The sequence below is a fragment of the Dermacentor albipictus genome, chromosome 9 (assembly GCF_038994185.2).
Source record: "Dermacentor albipictus isolate Rhodes 1998 colony chromosome 9, USDA_Dalb.pri_finalv2, whole genome shotgun sequence".
Taxonomy (NCBI): Eukaryota; Metazoa; Arthropoda; class Arachnida; order Ixodida; family Ixodidae; genus Dermacentor; species Dermacentor albipictus.
In genome coordinates this window covers 39,924,343-39,944,659 of record NC_091829.1, presented here as the reverse complement: position 1 = coordinate 39,944,659, position 20,317 = coordinate 39,924,343, and the positions used below count along the sequence as shown (strand labels likewise).

The following is a 20,317-nucleotide window of genomic DNA, read 5'->3' as shown; positions in this document are numbered from 1 at the left end:
CCGCATCGACATCTCAAAGTGTGCATCTATGTCCACTGACGTTTGCATTTCAACATAAATTGTGAAAGGTGTAAAGAGCATAAACATAAACATTGCATGGCATTAAAGTCATGAACTCCACAGTGCACAAACATTGAATCAAATTACAGATTGCATAAAATAAATTGACAATTGTACATGCCGCATTTAGTTGTATAGCTTTTAACTAAATGCTTCATGACCGCTTTCCTTCACACAGATTCCATGACTGTTAGATCAGCATAATTTTTTACTCAGTCTGATGTTAGCAAACTTCTTTAAATAGGTATATGGTAACACTTGGTTGTTCTACTCATGCAATGAGCACTATCAATGTATATATGTATCTCAAGAATCATGGAGTTATCTGCAGCTGTTGACACTCATCCACTAGCTGTGTATTGACAAAGTTGGTGCATTCTGTATGTGTGGTAACGATCACCACAGAGTTTCTTGCTAGTGAGAAATTCTACGACTACCACAGCGGCGAATTCCTGCGACACTCACCTTATTATAAAGAATGAGCTCGTGCAAGAGATACTCTCAGACTGCATAGCATGCTCTTCACAACGTGTAGTGGAAACATATTTGATAATAGGGATTTATGGGAGGAGGAAGGGGTGTAAGGGCTACACTTATTTCTCTTCATATTGATAAGATGCACCCCTTGTACGGAGGTGGGCCATATCAGTCTGGCCATGCGCATTTCTTATAATCCTTTTGTGCCAAAATAATGAGTGCTATTGGTATCATTGTGCATTTATTTCTTAACACATGGACAACACACACCTGTAGTACGCCTGTAGTCTTCAACACAATTGCTGTCACCGCTGTTTAGGCTAATTTTGGCAGCACCCTCATTCACGCAAATGACATGCTTTTGCAAGATTAAGACCTTATTTATACATTCAGCTGTTGTCAATGCACAAATATCATGCTTTGTAAGTTCACTACTCAATGTTAATGTTTCAGGTTGCTATGGCACTATTGCTTCCTTGATGGCTGTAGTATCCCTTGTCAGTGGCAGCTACCTAAAGAAGAACAGTGACAAAGAAGATTGCTACTTAGCAGAACTGCACTCTATTCATCCCTTAAGATCCATCTTTGCTTCTTAAAGTGGCTCTAAACTTGTACTTTCTCAGTGTACCGGTGGTTTTATTGAGGCAAAAGTGTCAAAGGCTGCTCACTGAGTGGAAAAGCTGGCATTTAGTGTCTGTAGCATCAAAACGGCACCTAAATTCCCATTGGCTGTAACACCATGGCACGAGTACACCTTGACATAGCAGAGTGGGTGAAAGGGAAAAATTGCTGCAGCAGTAGTGTGCCAGGTGTTGCATGAAAGGAAAGGGCATTGCTGTGATGCCAAATCACTCTCACTCTCGGAAGCCTGTGTTATCTGCACGTTCCTTCATCCATGCAAGCTTTCAGCTGCATTCTAATTCCGCCTCGGTAAGGCCAAATCAAAATGCGCCCAGCATGTCAATGCGCTCTCTTGTCCGTGAGTTCATAACTTGAAGGATCGCTCAATGGCACATGCAATTGGACATTAATGCTTTCGTCTATAGTCAGAATTCATATGAAGTGCTCATCATTAACAGAATTTAAAAAAAAAATCACCCTTGACAGGTAGCCCAATTCTACTTCTTGAACTAGATTACTTTCTTAGGCTGACAATATTTGCATGATAAATTATCATAAATATTTGAATAATTAACATGATTGTGCTAATTAACTGTTATACTAGGTACGTCGCACCACATATTGCAATTTACAAATTGTAGCCAGTGACTTCTAAAGTCTTATCCACTTAGAACAAATTCTGAGGAAGATACCAGATTCGAGATATGCATGCATTCGCAAAGTTTGCAACGAAATGCATTGGCGTCCGAATAACTTTTGAGGTTGACTGCATAAAACGGTGCTTGGATAAAACAGTAAATGGAACAACGGTGCATTTTTACCCCAAGTTCGACTGCACCTATTTGAAAACTTGTGCTTGTTTAACAATTTGTTCCCAAGTAGATGTGCCTTGTGAAATTGCTGGCTTCAATTCGTGAATTGTGCAATGTGCACAAAGGTAATTAGTTTAAAATTGAAATTTTGTTAAATAGTCAGTTAGGCATCTGATTTCCAGTGTATATATGTAGTGCTGGCCTCTTTGAGTAATCTAGCACAATAAGTAGATTTCTGCTATATATGCCAAAGGCGATTTATAAAAATTCTGTCAATGTTAAAATAAAACAGTTAGTGTATATAGTTATCCCTCCACCTATTTTTACTTATGTCCTCCTATTTCCTTGACATCTCCTTTGTTGTAACCATGGAGTTTCTCACTGTATTACCTAGAGAGAAATGTGGTGCTGCTTCCCTGTGGTATGCATGGGAATGCCAGTATATTGTGACTTCGGATTAGCATCGTTCTCGGAGAAACCAAGACACTTTAAATACTTGCCTGACAAGCGCCATTCCCTCTGTCACAATGATTCATTCTGTACTAAAAGAACACTTAAAAAGCTGTTTAGCTTTATTATTACACAAAACCATGTTCTGTTTGATTATGAGAACTTGGTATCAGTGGGCCGCTATTGTTGGAGGACAGACAAGATTTGCACTCAATTTGGAACAGTTTGTCATCTGTTCTTGCTTTTCTTCGCTTGGTTATGCATTGTAGGTGAGTAAACTTCATTGGAAGATGTAATATACGTGAATGAAAACGTTTTATGAAGATTTTACTCTAGGAATGCATTATTTGTGTAGCCATATCCACATTTTAGACGAAGCCGCTTGCAACAACGGCCAACGCAATCCTTGCAGACACATATACCATCATTCCCATGACAGCACAGCGCCCCTTTGGGAACTCCCATAAATTGTGGCGCTAGATTTCCCTCTAGGTGTTCTAGTGAGAAACTCGATGATTGTAACTTTCCTCTCCCCTTTATATAATTTCTTACCTTTTATCTTTTTCATGGCCATGGGACAGTTCAAGTGCCCACTGATCATTGCCTGCCCGTCAAGACATCACCAGCCCCTTTTCTTGAAATATAAGTTTCAAAAGGTACTTCGAAATATTGCCTGTCCCGTAGCTCAGCATTATGACTGAGTGGCTTGCAGTAACCATAGATGGAATATTATAGTTTGCATGTTCGTTCTTCCCAAAACTTATGTTTTCCAGTGACAGATCACAAGCACGTGACAATCACATACAGCTTGCAACAATATTGCCAGAATTAATGTAAGCCAGCATGCTATGTGGATAAGCAGTAGCACCTCATTATAATGAGGCCATATCTGAGACAAAAGTACCTTCATTATAAGCATTAGATCCGTTACATGCTTATATTGGAGACAAATACTTTAGATTTTCTTTTGTTATACCCATGTTCATTATACTCAGGTTTGATTGTATGTGGATCAAGAAAATTGCTGAAAACAGTACAGGATTTTATCGGATTCTGCACTGAACCAAGTAGTTAATTAGTATGTGGCGTTGACTCACAAATTTTAACATTCCAAAGCAATAGGGGAGCTATGTGACAATATAGGAGAGTGCTTTTTGAATTAATTTTGACCACCTGAACATTCTTTATTATACACTAAAAGTTTTACGCACAAGCTCTTTCACATCCCTCCTCCATCAGAGTGCAGCCATGGTTGCTCGGAATCAAAACTGTGACCTCTTTTCAGAGTAACCCATAACTACTGTGCCATCACAGTTGCTGTATTAACAATGCTCTATTCACTTTCTGAGTGACAAATGAGTGACCATTCTTGTTAGGGCAAAAGACTATCCATCTACACTACGTATGCGTACAGATAAAGAAAACCTCAAGCTTTAAAGACGGGAAACAGGTACGCCTCTAAAGGGGTGCAAAAGTGGGTGGCCAAGCCCTCAGTATTACCTCCTGTGCACCCCATGGCCTCGGCGTTCCCGTCCAGCATGTAATGTGATAGGGTGCCATTGTGCCCACCCCCAGTGAAGATAGAAACTCATGTTCTGACCTTCCTACAGATATAATGTACCTGGCACCTACCCTGGCAGGAAGGATTTCTCTAAGAATTCCGGTGCCTGTTTGGATGCAAGCAAACACATATCGAGAGGTTCAAGCTAACCTTTTAAGCACTGTTCAGTGAGTTTGCTGTGTACTGCACTGAGCTCAACGTTTACACAGTATTCTATAACCACAGGTTTTTCTTTGACCTGGCCTGCCACGACCCAAAGACACCTTTGTGATGGGCTTCAGGAATGTCTATCTTTTTCTCATATTTGATTTATTTATTTATTTATTTATTGGTACCTCAAATACCCCATTTCGGGTTTTACATGAGGGGTGGGCATATTTAGATCATATTTTCAATGAATGCCTTGAACGATGAATGACTGGAGTGGTGCACCGCTTCAGCAGGTAGATGATTCCAGTCTTTCGCTGTTTGAGTGAAGAAAGAGTTAAGATGGGTGGTGGTGCAACTGGAGGGGGATAAACAGCCTTTGAATGGCTATAACGGGACTAGTGCGATGCGCAGGCGTGATCTCGCTCTGGTGAAGCAGTGAGTGATAAAATTTGTAAAAGAGACACAGTCTTGCTGTTTTACGGTGGTGCTCGAGGGTTGGAAGGTTCAGAGATGACTTAAGTTTAGTAACGCTAGTGAGGTAAGAGTATCAGAATGAATTAATCTTGCTGCGCGATTCTGTATGGCTTCTAGTGCTGTTGCCAGGTTAGATTGGTGTGGGTCCCACACTGAGCATGCGTATTCCAGTTTGGGTCAAACAATTGTTAAATATGCGAGTAGTTTTACTGAGGGTGGAACAAGACGTAGATTACGGTGCAGGTAGCATAGTACATTGGCATCATTGCTAATGCTGCAAATGTGCGAAGACCAACCGAGGTTATTGTACAAATTAATACCTAAGTACTTATAAGAAGTCACAGCACATATTTCCTAACTGGTGAAAACGTAATTAGCTGAAATAAATGATTGGCGATGATGGAAAGTAAGTAGCAACGTTTTTGTGACGTTGAGGGACATTAGCCAATTATTACACCAAGCTTCAATGACATTAAGGTCGGACTGGAGAGTACGAGAATCAGCGTCGTTAGTAATAGTATGATAGATTACACAATCATCAGCAAATAAACAAATTTTGGAAGGACAACCTATCGGTAAGTAGTTAATGTATATTAAGAAGAGTAGTGGCCCCAGGACTGTGCCTTGTGGCACGCATGTGTAATGGTTACGTCTAAGGGTACAGAGAGATGATTGCATGTGCCTCTATACTATATATCGAAGAATTAATTATGTCCCAGCCAAATTACCTAGCTCAAATATATACTGCAAACACCTTTACAATGTAAACCACTACAACGAATTTACTTGTACAACAAGAGAATCTAGGTGGCCCCTACAACAGATTTCTTCCTTTAAAAAAAAAAAAAACATGTACCAACGCCAACACTTTTCTCCGCAGGCAACTGAGTTGCGTTCTGCATTAGCACTAGCAATGTACTTGTCAAGCATCCCGATGACAGTAAGTGTTTTGGTCGTGCTGCACTGCTCCGGGGATCGCTCAACTGGCACGCTGCTTTGCAACATAGAAGCGGGTACTGCGGCTGATGAACACGTTGCAGTTGATGACCACAATTGATAGTGTGTCAGAACTGAACTGACAACCAACCACATCTTCAAGGTGATCTACGATGAAAAGGATATGAATGACCATGAAGGCAACATTGGTGAAGATCCTGTAAATGAGCCAATGAAATTTCATGGCAAGGGAAGGTGACAGCAGCATTTTAAGATGTGCAGCTTGAATTTGTGTAGTTCCCGCGTATGTGTGTAACGTATAGTAGTTCGAGTATTGACACTGATTACAGCCGATTCTGTTGGGAACACACACACATTTATTTCAACGAAACTGCAGCCATCTTGGAAGCTCGCCTGAACCCCAGGGTTGCCTTCCTTCATTCCAAAGAGTGCCATACATGGACACTACATCATCCCCTCAGAGAAGGAAAAATCAGTTTTGCTTAAACACGAAGTCTTTCAGGTGCCTAGGTCGTTGCCTGGATCGTTGGGGGTACCGCTTAGAGACGGTCTTGGGAGCTGCTGATATGGCTTGGCTAGGAGTAGCTATGCTGGGGGTTGGAAGGTCACTGTTACTCGGCACAGCTTCATCATCCAGATATGGCATGTCGGTCGGGTCCTGATGTCGTTCCACTTGAACTGTGCTTGCATCTTTGAAGAAACTTGAGTTGCGACAAATCGACACTCCATCTCTGGATGCTGTGATTCTGGAGCCATTGACTTTGGTGATTGTGTATGGGTGTGGGTCATAGTAGGGCGAAAACTTGTTTGACCTGTCCTGTTTACAGAGGACTTGTTGTCCCACACACAGCTGGTTGTTACTTGTATGCCTCCGAGTGTCGACGTACCACTTGTTGTATGCTTTTCTTTTAGCGTCATTCTGTCTGGCCTCATACTGAGCCGAGTTGTGAGTACCAGCGACAAGTGTTGGTAGAAGATTCTTCATGGGTCTCCCAAACAGAAGTTCAAACAGAGATTTTCCTGTGGAACTATGGGGTGTGGACCTATAAGCCAGGAGGAACGACTGAAGCTCATTAGTCCAATCCAAGTGGCTGACACGACTTGCGAGTACAGACTTCTTGAGGGTGCGCATGAATCTTTCGGCTTCCCCATTAGCCTCTGGCCACCGTGGAGTGATGCGGTGATGCTTGAACCCGAGCTCACTGGCGAACTCTGCAAAACTCTCACTCTGAAATGGTGAGCCATTGTCTGACTTTACAACTTCTGGACAGCCGAACTGAGCGAAAACAGTGCGCAGTTGCTTGATGACTGTAGGTGCTGCAAGAGTGTGTAGGATGCTAACAACTGGGTACTTGGAGAAATCATCCACCACTGCCATGGCATACTTGCCATCAGGGAAAGGGCCAGCAAAATCTAACGACAGTTCAGTCCACGGGCCTCGAGGCAACTCCTGGATTGGCAAGGGATCTCGATGGTGTACTGGTGTGTTTGCTTGGCATGCCAGGCAACTCTTAACTGTCTGGTCCACCAAAGAGTCTATCCCTGGAAACCACACTTTCTCACGCAACAGCTGTTTTGTCTTGACAATGCCTTGGTGTCCTCGATGTGCAAGATGCACTGCCTTAGTGTGAAGTTGTGCTGGCAGTACTATCCGCGTGCCTCTTAACACAAGGCCTTCTTTGGAAACTGACAGTTCTGTCGCAACGCGAGAGAAGGGCATCAGAGTTGTGGTCTTCCACTCTTTGCCTTGCTGGGGTTGCTTTAGGGCTTTCTTGAGCGAGTTCATCACCGGGTCAGCGAGCGTTGCTTCGGTTACCTCCTCTCTGGTCATGGCACGAGGCAGGCTATGAGACACAATGAAGTTCACATACTGTTCGGCAACACTCCATGCACCGATATGGTGACGTGGAGTTTACTGGGTGTCGGGACAAGTAGTCAGATGGGTTACTTGGACCACTAGTGTGTTGCACTTCATAGGTGTATTGTTGAATTCGAAGTGCCAGACGCTCCAGCCGTGCTGAAGGCAGGGAGCGAGGGTTGCTGAGAATGCTAACCAATGGCTTGTGGTCTGTCAGTAGGCGGAATGCTGTCCCATACAAGTAGATGTGAAAATGCTCAATTCCCCACACCACGGCCAGCATTTCCCGTTCAATTTGAGAGTAGCGTGCCTCCACAGGAGAAAGAGCACGACTCCCATATGCTACCACTCTGGTTTCGCTTCCGGATGTCTGCGTGAGAATGGCACCAAGGCCATGAGGAGCAGCATCTACAATGAGTGTGATGTTCTTTCCTGGATCGAAGTAGGCGAGAGTTGTGGCCTCGGAAAGCTTTCTCTTCAGTTCGTCCAGGGCGTCTTGCTGTATGTCGGTCCAACACCAGTCCTCTCCTTTGGCCGTGAGTTTCCTGAGTGGTTGGGTGAGGTGGGCCAAGTTGGGTATGAACCGACCACAGTAGTTAACGAGCCCAAGGAGACTCTTCACTTCAGTGGCGCTGGAAGGTGGTGATGCACCCAAGATCGCAGACACCTTAGTGGGGTCCGGTTGCACACCATTGCTGGAGAACACATGCCCGAAAAATGTAAGTTCCCGTTGGTAGAACTTGCATTTCTTGACGTTCAGTGTGAGACCACTTGCAAGTAGGCATTCCAATGTGGCCTTCAAAGCCTTATCATGTTCTTTCTCAGTCTTTCCAAACACCAATATGTCATCGCTTACGTTGAGCACGTTGGGGATGTTAGTTAGAACCTGACGGATGGTGTCCTGAAACACTTCGGCTGCCGAGTTGATTCCGAAGTTGAGTCTCTTGTATCGGAAGAGCCCAGCATGTGTGGAGAAAGTGGTGATCACACGGGATGATGCGTCAAGTTCTAGTTGGTGGTACCCATCTTTCAGATCGAGTTTGGAGAATAAGATGGAGCCGTTTAAAGCAACAAAGATGTCGTCCACTGTGGGTGTGACGTGTCTCTCACGCTGGATAGCTTGGTTGGCACAGCGCATGTCAACACACATTCGAATGTGCTCGGGGTCATGTGGCTTCGGTACTGCGACAATTGGCGATACCCAGGGGGTTGGTCCTTCAGTCTTTTCGATTATGCCAAGGGACTGTAGCCTTTCGAGCTCTTTTTCCAGTGGCTTTCGCATAGAGAAGGGAATGCGTCTGTGAGGTTGGGCTACTGGTTGAACACTGGGGTCAACATGGAGGTGCACCTGGAAGTCCTTTAGACAGCCCACTCCCTTGAAAAGGTCTGGGTAGGCCATCCTCGGATCCAGTCTGTTGGTAACGTCTCCCACACTATACGTGATCTGGACTAGTCCTAGACGGGAAGCTGCAGAGAAACTGAGCAGTGGTGCACAGTCTCCAGACACAACGTAGAGAGTTTCATGGCTGCTGCTCTCCTTGTAGGTCATGACAACATCAAGCTTTCCGAGTAGCGGTAAAGGAGAACTCGCCCCATAAGCAAATACTTTCTTAGATGTCTTGGACAGCGTTTCCTTGCTTAGACGATTTTTTAAGTTGTTCGAACCGACGACAGACACGGTAGCGCCAGTATCAATTGTAAAACGGACGTCCTCGCCATCAAGTTTGATGTCTACCTGTGGAGATCCCTTAACTGCGTGACAGTGAGCGGAGGTCATGAAAACGTGTTCATCACTGTCAGGGCTGCTGTCGCGCACGACTGCGTGTACGGCTTTGTGTGCTGAACGACACACACTAGCAAAGTGTCCCGTTTTGTGACACGCAGTACACCGTTTGCCGAGAGCGGGGCAACTGGAGCGTCCCTTACTGTGAGGCCATGGTTTTCCGCAGTTGTAGCACGTCGCGTTTGCCCGTTGATGGCGCGGAGGCTCACGAGTCCGTGACGGCTCTTTCCCATGGTGCTTCGGCTGATGAGGTCGCGAGGTGCGCTCGGAGTTTACTGCAAGTGTAGACGCTGACGCCGAGTTTTCCTTACACTGCCGGCTTTCTTGCTCGATCACGGAGATGTCGTGCTCGACCTCTTCAAATAACCTGCCTTGTTTGAGAATTCCTTGCAAGTCGAGGTCATGCTGCATGGCATACCGGCGTAGACGTGTCGACGTTGTAGACAGCAATATTTGATTCTTGATTTCGGTGTCGTCATCGGCGAAAGCACAGTGCCTAACAAGCTGTCGTAGCCTGGCGTAAAATGCGTCGAGCGACTCGTTTTCCATTTGCTTGGCTTGACGGAAGCGGTAAACCTCGAAGGTAGTGTTTACTCGGGGTGCGAAATAGTCATCGAGCTTCCTACGTGCTGCGGTGTAGAGAGGGGTTGCGTTACTGGAGCCACCGGTGCTTGAAATGGTAGACGCAGCTGCGGCTGCGGGAGGATCGGGTAGTGCACAGTACATGTCATACACTTCTTCCCCCACGTAGTGTAGTAGTATGGCCGTCTTCCGGGCATCGTCTGTGATACCGCAGGCTACGATGAAGTTTTCGAAGCGTTTCACCCACTTCAACCACTCGGTGCCGACGTTGTTGGCGTCAGTGGCACGCGCGTCGAAGAAAGGGAACGATGGAAGCATGTTGTGCGCCATACCGCAAAGTAGAAGCTTCGACAATGTGTGTTGGTATCTTCGTTCTGCTTAAAATCGTTGCTTGGCAGCCTTCGCGAAGTTCAGACGCATCTTCGTCGCCATTGTAACGTATAGTAGTTCGAGTATTGACACTGATTACAGCCGATTCTGTTGGGAACACACACACATTTATTTCAACGAAACTGCAGCCATCTTGGAAGCTCGCCTGAACCCCAGGGTTGCCTTCCTTCATTCCAAAGAGTGCCATACATGGACACTACAATGTGTCGCCGCAGAGCATGCACTGCACTGCCGTGTGCCTCAGTGCACTAAGGTCGGTTCTGGTCATATATTCTGTGAAGTGCAAAAAAATGTGCATCTTATTTAACTAAGTCTGTCGTGAATTCATGCTAAATAAATATTTTCTTTTCCCTTGTTAAGCATGCTTTAGCCTGTTCAATTGCGAGCACTACGGTAGCGTGATGGTTACAACGAAGTCAGCTGTATATCAAAAGATTCTGGAGGTCCCAAACACTTCATTACGAACGCATTTGACCATATGTATTTAGTACGCTTTTCAGTACATAATTATTAACTTCTGTGCTGTGTATTCTATTTATACACAATATAAGATTATGCATGCTTTATTCTTATGTACACAGGATGTCACTGAATGTAAGTTCACATAACTGAGATGTATATATACCTTGCGCATTTGCAGATCCTCGGTCACTATCCCATGTACCGCAAATGTGAACATGTGTAGGGCAGAACCCTCGCCACATTTTCCAACCAGTTTTACCGCGCTGCCATGGATAGTCACGTCATATTAAAATCATGCACATTACTACCATAATGGACTTTGTGTGTGTATATTTATATATGTATACTCAGATTCTGCAGTCGCATATTTTTGCAGTTGAAGGCCTCGCTATTTAAGTAAGGCTTCAGAGTCTGTCTGCAAGAGAGGCAACCTAATTGAAATGGTAGTGACTACAGTGACGGGGCCCGGCACTTTAACATCTGTACTACAGTGACGGGGCCCGGTACTTTAACATATGCACTACAGTGACGGGGCCCGGCACTTTAACATCTGTACTACAGTGACGGGCCCCGGTACTTTAACATATACACTACAGTGACGGGGCTCGGCGCTTTAACCTCTGCCCTGCAGTTCTTTCAAACATTCTATGCAAACAACTTCGAGCACTTCACGGCAGGCAGTGAACTTTATTAAGGTCCTGAGGAGCGACTCCGAAACCCCCTTATGAGGGAGGGGGCCGCCGCGAGCCGTTCCGACGTTGGGACGGGCAGGCCGTGCCTCACCGCCTCCTCCCACTCTTCTTCCGTGGTGAGATGACCGTGGTCCCGTAACGAGGGACACCGCCAGAGCATGTGTTCTAAGTGCAGAATGGATCTCCGCAATCCGGACACCTGCCCCGCGCGGACGCGGCGTTAGGTTGCCCCTGAGATCCACCACGGCCGTCGCGAACCGGTCGGACGAACCGTATTGGGCGACGTCGACGAACGCGACCGATCGTGGATCGTCGGCGACGGATCCGAGAAGTGCGGCAGCTCGGACCCGCCGTGTGCCTACATTGCGTTGCGGGTGCACGTTGCGCGGGAACGGCGAGACCGTGACGGCCTCCCGCGACCACGCGTAGAGCACGCACCGCCTTTCCCTGTAGGGTTAAAGTCCAGCGCCTCCAGGATCCGCCACCCCGCAGGCGAGGAAGCGAGCCTGACAACCTGGACTAACTTCTGTGACCCAACCTCATCGAAGGTGTTGTGGACCCCCAGCTGCATGAGCTTCTCTGTGCTGGCGCTTATGGGGTTGCCGAGCACTTCACGGACCGCGGTATTTTATTCCAGTACTGTCCACAATACCACGTGAATTTCACGATGTCAGCAACTTCCGTGCAGTAACGGAATACATCGATTGCACACATACGGATCGAACGACCGCAATGGGTACTTGTCCACGAATGTACAATCTTTTGCGTACGCACTGTAAGACCTATGATGATTATAATAAAGAAAGAAAGTTCACTCTAATGGAAGGGGAATGGTAAAAACACATTAAAAAAGGCACGGCACATGTTCCTGCTTGTGTAGCGCCAGACAATGAATATTCTACTGAATTAAGAAAAAGAAGCAGCGGGTAATTGCTCGCTTAGAAGATTGATAAACATGCAGTTCGATAAAATTTGAGAAATAATGATATTGAAGCTTCCAAGACTTTAGAGGAAAGAAAAAAAAATTAAGACTGAATCATCGCGACGGAACATCACAAGTCGCTGTAGGCGTCGAAGACCATAGCTATAACAAAATTATTTTTGAACAGCTCCGATAGTGTCCATGCAACAATGGTTGCTTGCGTACTGTCAAATGGTCATATGCTGCGGCATAAAGCTCACGGCACGGTGCGAAAACGTGATCGGAGCGAAAGCGAAACATTGCGCGAGGACATGCATGCAGACGCGAAGTCGGTCACCGCGAACCCGTGCGATCGCTGCATTGCAGCTTCATTCTGTTATGCTACATTTAGTTACACAGACAGCCATCCCACTATAAGAACATCTTTCACATAGTTTTCTCAGCGATTGCTTACGTTTCACGCAAACCGGTTCGGTGGAATCGATCGCGGCGAACGCTCGCAGTGTCCCAGCTTACTGTACGTAGTAGGCAAAAAGATAGCGTTTCTAAACCATTCTGTGCTTTCTGTTTATCCAACATGATTATTTTAAAGGTAAAATACTGCCATTTCGAGAGTACTTGCAAAATTGTTCAGGAGCGCTGCCGCGTAGTATGTTTAACGCCGACGCATGTGAGGCGCTTCCGACAGATGGCGACTCCGTAAGTCGTCCTCGCCCCCAATACCAACATCGTTATAGTGACGGCCCCGTCGGTGTAGTGTTGTTGTTAAAGCGACGGGCCCCGTCACCGTAGTGTGGATGTTAAAGTACCGGGCCCCGTCACTGTAGTGCAGATGTTAAAGTGCCGGGCCCCGTCACTGTAGTCACTACCAATTGAAATACAGATCCATCTTCCAGGATCCTGGCTTTTGCGGCGCGCCGGGCCTGGTCGAGGGTCGCCAAATGGCTTCCCGAGTACGGCTGAGCAGCAACTTTGCGGTTTGGGGCAGAAATAAATAACGCCAGTACCTCGCTTTCGGATAAAATATATGTTTATTTTACTTTGCAATATATGCCTGATGGTGAAGTTGCGGTATGTGGAGGCGAACGGAAAGACATGATCCTAAAGATGACAACAATACAAAATGCAGGATTGTTCTTTTCACGACGCCTGCGCAGCTTCAGAGGATCCTTCTTCGGGCTTTTCCGTCTCCTTGTTAGTCTCGTCCGCCGCCGCCGCGATCGGCTTCGACGACTCAACTACGATGGGAATCGTCCTCGGCTTCTTCCTGGGAGGCTCCGGCTTGGGCGCTTCGATGGCCAGCACGCCGGACGACAACAGGGCGCAGGTGACCGTCTCGGGTTTCACTCCTTCGGGGAGGGTGAACCGCCGGGTGAACTCGCGCTTCACGTAGCTAGAACCGTCCTCGCTCTCTTCCTCGTGCTTCGCCCTCACCTCGATGCAGTCGTCGACCGCCTTGACGGAGATTTCCTCAGGCTTGTAGCCGCGAACGTTGCAGTTCAAAACGAACTTGGAGTCGTCTGGTGAATCGCTTCTCGCGTCTTCTTCAGCGAGGCTCTGAGCACGCTTCCGAGGGCTGCCGGGGTGCGCGGCGCCACGGAGACACAGGCAGCTGGAACTGCGATCCGAAGTCGTCTGCTTCGTTTTCTTGTCCGCCTGACGCACCGCGGGGCGCATCGCATCAGTTAGCTGGTCCAGAGCCTCGAGGGGAGAGAACAGGTCGTCCACATCGCTGAAGAGCGGGTACAGCATCAGGCGCACCATGCTGTAGTACTTTGCAGCGGCAACGTCGTAGAAATTCAGTAGATTCCAAGCAAGAAGAGGCGCAAGCAAAGCGAACGCAAGTTCACTACTCGATCGTACGTCAACTCGACTGTGATCGTACAACTCAATCTGACGGCGAGCAGACGACGCCGCGATTTATATGCGAGGTGGCGACGCAACGGAAAGAACGCGAAACTTCGAGAATAGCAGAGAGGAGGATAACTACGTCACATGTCGTCACCGCCTCACTTACGGCCTCTCTCCCATCTCTAAACGATCGCGTAGACTCTCGAATATTCTCGCATCATCCCGATCATTTCGGCGAGCTGGGAATTGTAGCGTACAGTAGGTAGCTTTGAATTGCTTGCCACAAAACACGCTGAAAATAAAATTTGTCAATCCACGCACATTCTCGGCATCATTAATGACCGAACCTCAAGGCAACTAGCCGTATTAAGATGTGTTTGTTATTCGCCTCGGTGCCTAGACTCCTGTCGTCTGCTACACGTTCTTGTATCGCGGATCATTCGTCTCAATAAATATTAGTTGATTCCAATTTTGTACATGAAACAGCTAAAAACGTTCTGCGAGATTCTACTAAGCCGTTAAACCCGTTTTCTTCTACAACATGGCAAATAACTGCTTTTTCTTTTTTTGTAAGCAGCAGCAGACGACGCGAGAGCTTTCTCGAGGCTTCTACGTGCGGTCGAACAATCGCAGAACGGCCTAGGGTCCTGTCGTCTGCTACACGTTCTTGTATCGCGGATCATTCGTCTCAGTAAATATTTCCTGATTCCAATTTTGTACATGAAACAGCTAATAAAGTTCTGTCAGGGTCTACTGAGCATTTAAACTCGTTCTCTTTTTCGAAATGACAAATAACTGCTTTTTTCTTTCTGTCTCTCTCTCTCTCTTTCTTTTTTTTTTTTTTTGTAAGCAGCAGCAGACGACGCGAGAGCTTTCTCGAGGCTTCTACGTGTGGTCGACCAATCACAGAACGGCTGGTATGACGTCAGCATTGCACTTTTCTCCCATTAGTTGAAGTGGCTCGCGAAGCTTCTGGGCGTTTCTAGAAAAGCGCGCCAACGCTATAAATCGCGCGCCGACAGGGCTCCCGCCAGACTTGTGACTTGAATCACGAGAGCAATAGTTCTGAAGCAGAACGCAACTGCCACAAAACACTCATCATGCCTAGCCGCATGCAATCAGACGTCCCAGCCATCGGCATCGACCTGGGCACCACGTATTCCTGCGTGGGCGTCTTCCAACACGGTCGCGTCGAGATCATCGCCAACGATCAGGGCAACCGCACGACACCGAGCTACGTTGCATTCACGGACACGGAGCGGCTGATCGGCGATGCAGCCAAGGCACAGGCGGCCATGAACCCCGAGAACACGGTGTTCGATGCCAAGAGGCTGATTGGGCGCCGCTACGACGACCCCAAGATACAAGACGATATCCGGCACTGGCCCTTCAAGGTGGAGAATGACGGAGGCAAGCCGAAGATCAGCGTCGAGTTCAAAGGCGAGCGCAAGCGTTTCAACCCGGAGGAGATCAGCGCTATGGTTTTGACCAAGATGAAGGAGACTGCCGAGGCGTATCTGGGGAAAAAGGTGAGCGACGCCGTCATCACGGTGCCAGCTTACTTCAATGATTCCCAGAGGCAGGCCACGAAAGATGCTGGTGCTATCGCTGGTCTCAACGTGCTGCGTATCATCAACGAACCCACGGCAGCGGCGCTGGCCTATGGCCTCGATAAGAACTTGCGTGGCGAGAAGAACGTCCTCATCTTCGATCTGGGTGGCGGCACCTTCGACGTTTCCGTGCTGACCATCGACGAGGGCTCCATGTTCGAAGTGCGCTCCACGGCAGGCGACACGCACCTGGGAGGCGAAGATTTCGACAACCGGATGGTGGAGCACTTCGTGCAGGAATTCAAGCGGAAGCACCGCAAGGATCTCAGGGTGAACCCACGAGCTCTTCGAAGACTGCGCACCGCCTGCGAGCGCGCCAAGAGGACGCTGTCGAGCTCTGCCGAAGCGAGCATCGAGATTGACGCGCTCTTCGAAGGCATCGACTTCTACAGCAAGATCACCCGCGCCAGGTTCGAGGAGCTCTGCATGGACCTGTTCCGCAGCACACTCGAACCCGTGGAGCGAGCCCTTCGCGACGCCAAGATGGACAAGTCGCAGATCCACGACGTTGTGCTCGTGGGCGGTTCTACTCGAATCCCTAAGGTGCAGAAGCTGCTCAAGGACTTCTTCAACGGCAAGGAACTCTCCATGGGCATCAACCCAGACGAAGCAGTGGCGTACGGTGCCGCGGTGCAGGCAGCCGTGCTGAGCGGCGACTCGAGCGACACCATTCGCGACGTGCTGCTGGTTGACGTGGCACCGCTTTCGTTGGGAATCGAGACGGCAGGCGGGGTCATGACCCGCATCGTGGAGCGCAACTCGCGCATTCCCTGCAAGACGTCCCAGACGTTCACCACATACTCGGACAACCAACCTGCGGTCACCATCCAGGTTTACGAAGGTGAACGTGCTCTTACTAAAGACAACCATCTGTTGGGAACTTTCAACCTGAATGGCATTCCACCAGCACCTAGAGGAGTTCCGCAGATAGAAGTTACTTTTGACATGGACGCCAACGGCATCCTGCAGGTCTCGGCCCGAGACAAGAGCACTGGCAAGCAGGAGAGCATCCGCATCACCAACGACAAGGGTCGACTCTCCAAGGAGGATATCGAGCGCATGCTTGCTGAGGCCGAAAAGTTCAAGCAGGAAGACGACGCTCAGCGCGAGAGGGTGGCTGCCAGGAACTCCCTAGAGTCTTACGTCTATGGCGTCAAGCAGGCTGCCGAAGAAGCCGGGGACAAGCTAACATCCTCCGAGAAGGACTCTGTGCTATCCAGGTGTCGTGAAACCATCTCATGGATCGACAGCAACAACCTGGCCGAGAAAGAAGAGTATGAGCATCGTCTTAAGGAACTTCAGCAGGCTTGCATGCCAATCATGAGTAAGCTGCACCAACCACAAGGACCAAAGCATGGGTCAACACCTCACCACGCCGGGCCTACTGTGGAGGAAGTGGACTGAGCGAAATGTAGGCTGTAAAATATCTGTAAAGTAACTGTGAAATACTCATCTTGTCATCTATTTATTGCCATGAAACATACTGTAAATAGTCGTTCATAATAAAGGGACATTTTATTTTTAAATTGTCTTCTGTGAATAATCAGGTGGTGCGACAGCTTTGCTGAATGTCTGTCGTTTCCTCACCTGTGCAATGCTATTCTGTATTATGAAACGCTGAATTTCTGCAATACGTAAACGGCAATGTTTTGCAGTGTAGGTTAATTCAAGGTAAGTATGCAGCATTCACCGTTAGTGATAACCCAATAAGAGGTTACCCTACATACTAAACTACTTAAGAATTACTCTTAATAGTATACACAATACGTGAGATATATTGCGATGTTACGTACACTGAGTTTAATTCGTATCTTCTAATAGGTAGGCACCAGTTAACTGCCTATAATTGTTTACATAACTTTGGCCAACTTCACATGCCGGTGATTAGAGTGAAAATTTTAAGGCCTCAACAAGGCTCAGGTTTTGCTGATGACAGCAAGTTAAGCAAACTTTAGTGGAAGAAAAGCCTGTTTCTGTGGTGCAAAGTGGTGAATGACCATGAGCAAAAATGGTAGATGAGGAAGCGAGTGCAGCAAACAAGCAGCAGGGGGTTGGATTCAAAGTGGCATCTACAAGGGAGCACCCTGTGGTAGAAAAATGTTACGTGAGCTTACACGTTGGTTAGGATGATGATGAAGGGAATTTCACATTTATCTTCATAGCATGTAGTTCACTGCTTCATGAAAGCTTCGCTTCAAAAATATGCACATGTCCATACAATCCAGTGCTATTTACTGGATGTTTAAAAGAAGTATTCAAGCTATTAGACTGGGAAAGCTTAGTAATGGGGGTCAAGAATGAATATCTCGTCAACCTTTGTTTTGCTGGTGACATTGTCCTGTTCGTTCATCAACACTGGGGACGAATTACAACACCCGATTGAGGAGCTTAACCGAGAAAGTGAGTGGGGATGAAGATTAATATGCAAAAGACAACCATAATGTTAAATAGCCTGGCAAGGGAACAAGAATTCAGGATTGCCAGTCGGCCTGTAAAGTCTGTGAAGGAGTATGTTTGCCTCGGTCACTCACTCCACAGACGACCTTGATCATGAGAATGAAATTTACAGAAGAATAAAAATGACTTGCAGTATATACTGACTGGGAGCTTAACACTGTCATTGAAAAGTGTACAATCAATGCGTCCTACCAGTTCTAACGTATCGGGCAGAAACTTGGAGGTTAATAAAGAAGCTCGAAAACAAGTTAAGGACTGCGCAAAGAGCGATGGAATAAAAAATGCTAGGCGTGATGTTAAGAGACAGGAAGAAAGCAGTGTTGCTCACAGAGCAAACAGGGATAGCGAATATTCTGATTGACATTAAGAGCGAAAAATGGAGTTGCACAGGCCACGTAATGCATAGGGTGAGTAAACGGTGGACCATTACAGTTACAGAATGGGTGCCAAGGGAAGGGAAGCGTAGTCAAGGATAGCAGAAAACTAGGTGGGGTGATAAAATTATGAAATTTGCTGGTACAAGCTGGAATGAACAAGCACAAGACGGGTACTTGGAGATCACAGGGCGAGGCCTTTGCAATGGACATAAATATAGGTTGTTGATGACTGAAGCTGCACACCTTCTTAAAGATAATTTTTTCAGTAATCACTTTAATTTTCTGCATGACTCCATAAGGAGGATGCACATTCATAAAGACTTGCTCTTCATTCTCTGGATTAACACACTGTCTTATGAAGTGGCTAGAAAGGACTTTCCAAATTGGAGTGAAACTTGTGGCCTCATTCGACTGGTCATTTTGAAGCATTCTCGCAGAGTCACTAAAGTGATGCAAGACAAGCTTAAAGCTCCTTTACACAAATAAATTGGTTGAATCATGGCAATGAGGTTTCATTATCGCTATCAGAGCCCACTTGCACTAATGAGTAACTGATGCAGGTACGTACCCACGGTGGGACCTGGGTCCCTCCCCTAAAATTAAGCGGCATACCTTCCCCCCAATATCTGCCCACGCCACCACTCCTCACACACATTCCTTAGTTATTAGTAATTGATTGCTCGACACAAAATGTTATTCAAGTAATGCTCAACCAAGCTATTAATTTAACTGTTCTAACATCTTAACTCAGGTGTCCCTTCCTGCTTTTCATTTCTTATTGAACAGGCTTGAAAGCACTGAATCGCCAAAGAAAACCAAAGGAAAGAATGCTTGCTCACATTATGGTAAAAGTGTCTGCACCTCTATTTCAATAAGTGGACCATGCAGCGATTAGTAGGAGTGATTAATCTAAGCATAGGCTAGGCAATGAGAGCGCACACATTTGTTCTTGCGCGAGCAACTTCGAAATATTGAGTTCTAATGAACTTGCAATGTTGCAATTACCCACCGTCATGGCTTTCATGAACATAAAGTGTGCTTTTCATGCTGCAATAAAACCTGTGGTCAACATTCAGAGCATCACTCATTTAGATTTAAGTTTTGTTAGATAGGAAGTACGGCAAACAGCATAAAATAAAGAATTTAACTAAATAATGGGATTAGGAGGCTAAGGTGAAATACTAAATCAGTTTAGACTGATAAAGTATCGTTTCGGAACTAGATTTTCATTTATATTGTTAATATTTGTTGGCAATTGTTAGAAAATAAAATGAAAGTGGAAGTGCTGTTGTCTTTCTTTAATTTGTTTCACTATGAAATCTCCACGGCGGTAAATCAGTGCGGTGTAAAGTATTTCAACATATTTCCTCATATTTGCGCCAATGTGGCTCAGTAGAAGCTCTAGAAGTTTGCCAGCTTCATCTTTGGCTCCTTTTAGAGTACGATGTAGTTTACCTTTACAAATAAAAAGATTAACCACGTCCGAGCGGGTACCCCGACATACACGACGTCACAGCGAGCTCGTGCGCGAACTTCAAGGAAGTGTCGTCACTTATCACTCGTATTCAAGTAATCAAGAATATCGGTTCAGTCTGTACAGAGGTAAAACATACAGCCTGTACATAGCTTAAGGCGCACAACTGGCTCTGCAGAAAGTTGACGCTGTAGGGCCTGAGAAACTATGTGAAATCTTACAGTGAACAGCTACACTCATAGCGAATAATTTTACATGAATAAGCCTTCAATTCTGAATGTTTTACCATAAGAAACC

General features: G+C 46.6%; 4 protein-coding genes across 5 annotated transcripts in view; 2 read left to right on the top strand and 2 right to left on the bottom strand.

The window, feature by feature from the left end:
* Nucleotides 1-20,317, top strand: part of LOC135916514 (alpha-crystallin A chain-like) — an 84,689-nt gene that overhangs the window by 44,646 nt on the left and 19,726 nt on the right. The window lies entirely within an intron of this gene.
* Nucleotides 7,403-10,364, bottom strand: LOC135916507 (uncharacterized). Its single transcript, XM_065449896.2, has one exon. It carries the CDS (start codon nt 10,113-10,115, stop codon nt 7,407-7,409), a length of 2,709 nt encoding a protein of 902 aa, XP_065305968.1. The 5' UTR covers nt 10,116-10,364; the 3' UTR covers nt 7,403-7,406.
* On the bottom strand, nt 13,251-14,343 carry LOC135916515 (alpha-crystallin A chain-like). The gene has a single exon (XM_065449913.2). It carries the CDS (start codon nt 14,013-14,015, stop codon nt 13,392-13,394), a length of 624 nt encoding a protein of 207 aa, XP_065305985.1. The 5' UTR covers nt 14,016-14,343; the 3' UTR covers nt 13,251-13,391.
* LOC139049634 (heat shock protein 68-like) lies at nt 15,081-17,232 on the top strand. The gene has a single exon (XM_070525267.1). It carries the CDS (start codon nt 15,203-15,205, stop codon nt 17,114-17,116), a length of 1,914 nt encoding a protein of 637 aa, XP_070381368.1. The 5' UTR covers nt 15,081-15,202; the 3' UTR covers nt 17,117-17,232.